This window comes from Suricata suricatta, chromosome 17 (assembly GCF_006229205.1).
Source record: "Suricata suricatta isolate VVHF042 chromosome 17, meerkat_22Aug2017_6uvM2_HiC, whole genome shotgun sequence".
Lineage (NCBI taxonomy): Eukaryota > Metazoa > Chordata > Mammalia > Carnivora > Herpestidae > Suricata > Suricata suricatta.
In genome coordinates this window covers 54,067,242-54,073,723 of record NC_043716.1, presented here as the reverse complement: position 1 = coordinate 54,073,723, position 6,482 = coordinate 54,067,242, and the positions used below count along the sequence as shown (strand labels likewise).

General features: G+C 50.8%; 1 protein-coding gene across 1 annotated transcript in view; it reads left to right on the top strand.

The window, feature by feature from the left end:
• Nucleotides 1-475: 475 nt before the first annotated feature.
• ST6GALNAC1 (ST6 N-acetylgalactosaminide alpha-2,6-sialyltransferase 1) overlaps nt 476-6,482 on the top strand; it is a 20,934-nt gene continuing 14,927 nt past the window's right edge. The window contains exon 1 of the mRNA XM_029929318.1: nt 476-606. Coding sequence (XP_029785178.1) covers nt 476-606 — 131 coding nt within the window. The remainder of the gene's footprint in view (nt 607-6,482) is intronic.

Here is a 6,482-nt window from a genome sequence, read left to right as displayed (position 1 = left end):
AAAGATTGCTAGAAGGTCTGAAAGTCAAACAGATTCCCTGTACCTTCCTTACAAAGGTCATGTTGAACTTGGGGGCCGTTCAAGGTGCTTCCAGCCCATGCACTGGTCCAGGGTCCGTCCCCAGGGGTGTGGAACCTGATAAAAGTGAGGTTCCACATAATGCGCGCATGCCTCTCATAAAGTTCCAGCGCAGAAATTGGCTTCAGAGACAAAGAGAAGGAAAGTAAACTTGTTTGAACAAAAGGAGTTTCTCTTCCTTCAAGCCACGCCAGCCTTTAAGCCTCCACCAAGCAGGGAAGGCAGCCCCTCCTTTCCCTGGCAGACACCGATAGACTCCGTGCCTACCAGAGTGCCTCATTGTCAAGACCAACGGTGTGCACTGCCCGGCCAGGAGACCTAGGCACTTAAGCTGCCCACGGTCCACATTAAAGCTCCAGGACATGCAGAACTTTCTCACAGCACCCGAGCCACCACCATGAGGACCTGCCTGTGGAGACTCAGCCGTCTGGACCAAGCTGTCCAAACGCTCTTGCTCTTGGCTGTGCTGCTCTCGTTGTTTTTCATCCTGCCCTCCTTTATTAAGGAACCCAATACAAAACCTTTCAGGTAAGGTTCCGACCCCTTTCCAAACGCCTCAGAATTTATTAGAGGGATCGTGAAAGGCTCTAGTCCAAGGAGGCCTGGAGAACTGCTTCGTCCATACGAGGGTCGTGGGGGGCCAGGAATGTTGTCAAGAAACACTGGCAGGAAAGACCCCGGGGGATCCCTGGGGGACAAACTGGTGTCAGGGGTGGGAAAACCAGGGGGTGTAGATGGCTTGGGGCTGGTGGAGGGGAAATGCGGGCAGAAGTTTGAGAACTGTGCATCTGGGTCTCCGGAAGGTGTAGACAGAAAACGGCTTCCCCCTCTGGGACCATGAGTAATAACAGCAGATTCGGGGTGAGTTCCTACATGCCCCTCGCTGTGTTCTAAAGCAAAAGATTTGCCCCACGGATTCCACTCCCTTCAAAATCACACTCTCCCTGCGGAGTCTGTCAGAAAATGACCTCTCCGTTAGCTTGATTCTGGATCCCAAGTTCATCCTTCAAAAGGACGCTGTAGACCAGCTGTCTTATCGAAGAAACACATCTGCAGCAGTGCAAGACCTTTTTCTTTCCATACTCAATTTTTTTTAGTGAGTTTATGGCACTGTTCTTAAAATGTGAAATACAGGCTCTCATAAAGTTTAGAAAGATACAGAAAAGTCAAGCAAGAAGTGAGGGTCTCCCCAGTACACCCCCCCATCTCTACCCACGCTTGAGGTGTGGCCGCTCTGGATTCTTTGGTGTAGATACAAGTGTCATATCATAGTAGCCAACGTGTCTTCAGCACTCCCTGAATGCCAGGCTCTTTTCTAGATGCTTAATGTATATGAACTGACTAGTTCTGAGGGTTGTGAGTAAATAGAGACACGGAGCTTAAGTGAAACGCCCAAAGTCACCCCGCTAGGGAGTCACGGGGCCAGGATCCCAAACCCGGCATTCCGCCTCCGTAGCCTGTGCTTTTTACCTGATGCTGGACACACCCTGGCAACAGATGGACGAAGAGATAGGTAGGTAGAGAGGGAGACGCGTAGGTGGACAAGTAGTTATCACACTTGACACGTTATTCCACAGGCTGACTTTTTATGTCTTGGACATCCTTCCTTCCACATCGATATGCACAAATCTAGTTCCGTCTTACTCACCATGCAGGACACGGATATGAACTTATTGAACCCATCTCTGTCGGTTGGCACTCGGGTTCCACTCCTTTTCCGCACACCTTCATGCACTTCTACAGGTATTTCTCACTGTTTTTTTTTTAATTTGTTTATTTATTTTGAGAGTGACAGTGCACCAGCAGGGGAGGGGCAAGGAGAGAGGGAGAGAAAGAATCCCAAGCAGGCTCCAAGCTCTGAGCTGTCAGCACAGAGGCCGACACGGGGCTCGAACTCATGATCCGTGAGATCCCAACCTGAACCAAAGTCAAGAGTCAGTTGCTCAACTGACTGAGCCACCCAGGCGCCCCACTGGTGTAGGTATTCCTGTAGGTAGCTTTCTAGACGTGGGATTGCCAAAGCAATGGATGTGTTCACCTGAAATGTCGACAGACACTATCAGATCGACTCTGAAAAGACTACAGTAACAGGGGTGAGGTTAACTCTCTCCTCAGTCAGCACACTGGATCATGAATGCTTTTGAAGTTTTAAGAAACTGAGAGGTGAAGAGGGGCCTGTGTTGCTCCATCGGTTGAGCATCCGCCTTCAGCTCAGGTCATGATGTCACAGCTCGTGGGTTCGAGTCCCACGTCAGGCTCAGTGCTGACAGCTCAGAGCCTGGAGCCTCCTTTGGATTCTGTGTCTCCCTCTCTCTCTCTCTGCCCTTCTCCCACTCATGGTCTCTCTCTCAAAAATAAATAAAACATAAAAAATAAAATTAAAAAATAGAAACGGAGAGGTGAAAATATGTTTCTCTTTTGAATTTGCATTTCTCAGGCCACTGTGAATTTGAGGATCCTCTTAACGTTTGTATTTTTTTAATTTTTTTTTTAATGTGGCCAATGTCTAGGGCCACTATGGTTTTTTTTTTACTTTTTTTTTTTAATGTTTTACTTATTTTTTATACAGAGAGAGACAGAGCATGAGAGGGGGAGGGCAGAGAGAGAAGGAGACACAGAATCTGAAGCAGGCTCCAGGCTCTGAGCTAGCTGTCAGCACAGAGCCTGACGTGGGGCTCAAACCCACGAACGTGAGCTCTGACCTGAGCCGAAGCCAGAGGATTAACCGACTGAGCCCCCCAGGCGCCCCACTGAGCCACCCACACTCACTTGTGTTTTTCTGTGAATGACCTGGTCATATCTCTTGCTCCCCTAAAAAAAAAGAAAACTGAATTATTTATCTTTTATTTAATTATAGGAGTTTCTCTTTTATTTAATTATTAAGTAAATCCCCATTTAGTTATTGGCGATATTAACGCTTTGCTTCAGGCTCATATTTGTTTTTATTGCTTTGTTTATTCCTCTCATGTCCCACAACTACTTTCTATGGAGATGAAATCTATTTCTCTTTTCTTTTATGGCGACTGGACTTTGTGTAATTTGGGGGAAAGTCTGTCCCACCCCAAAATTATATACATTGCCTTCCATGTTTTTAAATTTAAATTCAGGTTAGCGAACGTACAGTGTAGTCTTGGCTTCAGGAGTCGAACCCGGTGATTCGTCACTTACGCAGAGCACCCAGTGCTCATCCCGAGTGCCCTCCTTAGTGCCCAACCCCCACTCACCCCCCACCCCCACCAACCTCCCCTTCACCAACCTCCAGTTTGTTCTCTGCATTTAAGAGTCACTCATGGCCTGTCTCCCTCTCTGTTTTTATCTTACTTTTCCTTCCCTTCCCATCGCCTTCTATGTTGTCTACACGTATTTTTGTACTTTTTTTTTCTTTAAGCTTAAATAGCCAACCCACCTGAATTATATTTTCGTGTACGGTGTGAATCTGGGTTTGCATATGCTGAATTCTTTTGATCACAACTGACAAAAACCCAACTCAATCTAGCTTAAAGAAGAAGACAGGAGAGGGAGGGGCGCCTGGGTGTCTCAGTCAGTTAAACATCTGACTTCGGCTCAGGTCATGATCTCACGGTCTGTGAGTTCGAGCCCGAGTTGCGCTGAGCCGTGCTGACAGCTCGGAGCCTGGAGCCAGCTTCGGATTCTGCCTCTCTCCCCTCTGGCTTGTGCTCGGTCTCTCTCTCAAAAATAAATAAACATTTTAAAAAGTTTTTAAGAAAAATAAAGGAAGACCAGTGAGGGAGAGAAGGTCAGAGGATTAGAGTTGTCCTTGGAGAGATGTGTTCAGGGCGGGAGTGACCCAGATGCCTGGGATCCTCCAACCGATGTCATGTGCCCCGGAGTTAGCGGGAGATGTAGGGAGATGTGCCTGTTTCTGGTCTAGAGATTCCTGGAGGCGGAAGGCGGTTGGAATTGTCCGTGGTGTAGGTATCTAGGAAGAAGGCCCCCCAGCCCGGGCCTTCAAAGCCCAGGAGACTTTGGGGGGCCGTTCATCTCCATGCCAGGAGGGATCACAGCCCCAGTTACCTGCGGGGGCCAGGTAATGGGACTTCCACTCCAGAGAAGTGTGTGGGGACACCCATTGCTGTCGGGGGCATTCATGAGGGGACCCTCAGCGCAAAGGAGAGCCCTGCCCCAGGGAAGCCACACTTGCGGACCCTATCCAGAGCACCACGGCAGCAGACGGAAGCCCGCTGAACTTCTGAGCGAGCGGGGACGCCGCGTGGCCCCCACTCTTCCCACGCAGGTGGTCCCTTGAGTTATAATACAGAGGAGCCAAGTCTTTGGAAGGAAGGGAAGGTCTACTCTGTGCCTGACCAGGGTTCTTGCTGCCCCTCCCTCTAGCTTCCCTCACCTCCCCCACCCCTCCTGCCTCACCCCTGCCAAGCCCCGGTCTCCGGCTCTGACCTGGTAGGCTGGGGGGAGGCGGGTGGGGGAAACTCTGAACCAAGAGGACACCTAGAGCTCTAAAATGGACGAGACTGAATTGAGGGCTTAGGTGGGTTGTTGTTTTTTTTACATCTTTCCTGTAATTATTATTATTTTTTTTTTGGACTGAGTTTTCATCATCAAAGGTGACTGTAAAGCTGTGGAATCTGCCCTAGGCATCAGACATAGGGAGAGGGCCACACACGGAGGCTTCTCAGGGAACGGTCTCTCCTTACTGCACGGCAAACCGCAGGGAGAATGAGAGCGCAGGTCCCTGGAGGAAAGGATGTGTGTGTGTCGAAAGCTTCAGTGAGACGCCGGGTCTTGGAGGCCTGGATGAGGCGCGTGGGGAGGACAGTGTAAACCAGGAGGCCGACCTCCGACCTACGTAAGCGACCTCTTGGCCAGGCCTCGGACGAATCTGCCTTGTGGAATGAGGGGCTCACTCGGGGGAGCCCAGCAAGGGCCTTGCAGGGGGGTGCGGCCCGGGGTGGGTGCCAGAGGCTTTTAGGCAGGGAGGCGACGGCACCGAAGCAGTGTTGTGCCAGAAGGGACCGGGATGGATCGGAAGGGAGGTGTGAGTCACCACCTAGGCCTGACCGGGGTAGGAACCCAGGGTGGGGCTTCAGCCGCAGATTATCCTGCGGGAAGGGAAGGACCGGGGCTGACAAACGCCCCCCCAGGCAGATTTAGTCACTGAAACACAAGGTGAAGACGATCTGGCACGGGTGGGGTCGGAAGAAGTGGAAAATCAGGAGACACTTAGAAGAGGAGGGGAGGGAGGGGCAGGCAGGTGTGCAGTTAGAGACGGGGGGAGGGGGGCCCACCTGTCCCCACAGTGCTGCCTGGGCAAAGGGTGACCGTAAAATCAGAGACAAAAGGGGGTCATAAAATGCCAACCCAGGTGTGGTATCAGCGGTTTCTGAGGGTCCCTATTCTGGAGAAGTTTGCATGTTAATGACGCATCATTATCATCTCAGACCCCAACCTGTGCTCACCAGCTGGGGGTTATTTCCTTTTTTTTAAATTTTTTTATTTTTATTTTTTAACGTTTATTCACTTTCGAGAGACAGAGCGTGAGGGTGGGAGGGGCAGAGAGAGAGAAGGAGACACAGAATTGGAAACAGAGCCAACCTGGGACTCGAACTCACGAACTGTGAGATCATGACCTGAGCCGAAGTTGGATGCTCAACCGAATGAGCCGCCCAGGCGTCCCACTGGGGGTTATTTCCAATCTTCACCATCGTTGCCCAAGATCAGCACTTTTATTCTTTTACAAAAATGAAGGCTCTGAGCCTCCAAAAGGTTAAGCAGGATCCCGCCCAGCCAGGAAGTAGCAAGATTTGAACCCAGGGGATTTGGGCTCCAAAGTCCACACTTCTCCACCATCTCCTACGCTGACTCTCAGGAGACTCAAACTCCAATGGAGGGGAGGGTCTCACAAGAAGCAAGAGAGGGCGCACGGTATTATTAGTCGTGATAAACACCCTCCAATTTAAGTCCAAGGTGACAGGTGCTATGGGAGGAAACTGGAGAGAGTAATTCCATTCAGGAAGCAGGGTAAGGACAACATCCTGGTGGCATTTGCAGAGCGCCCCAAGGCTGGGTGACATGTCAGCTCGGGAACATCTCACACTAAAGAGGCGCAGAAGCAGGGGAGACAGTGGGGGGCGGGGCATGTTCAGGGGCGGGGCGTGTTCAGGCGCGAGGAAATGATGACGACTAATGTCAATAATGCAGATACGGGCTCAGAGTGCCAGGCACTGGTCTCCAAGCCCCACGTTACTGACCACACATCAGGCTTATGGGTGATACTGTTATCAGCAATACCCCTCTTATAGATAAGAGCAGTTAGGCAAATTTCCCAACCAAGGTCACCTTTGTCACTTAAGTTCAGACACAGGCCAGCTGGCTCCGGAGTCCATGCTCCATGCCACGACGGAAGCTGGTGTCACAAGCCCCCCCCC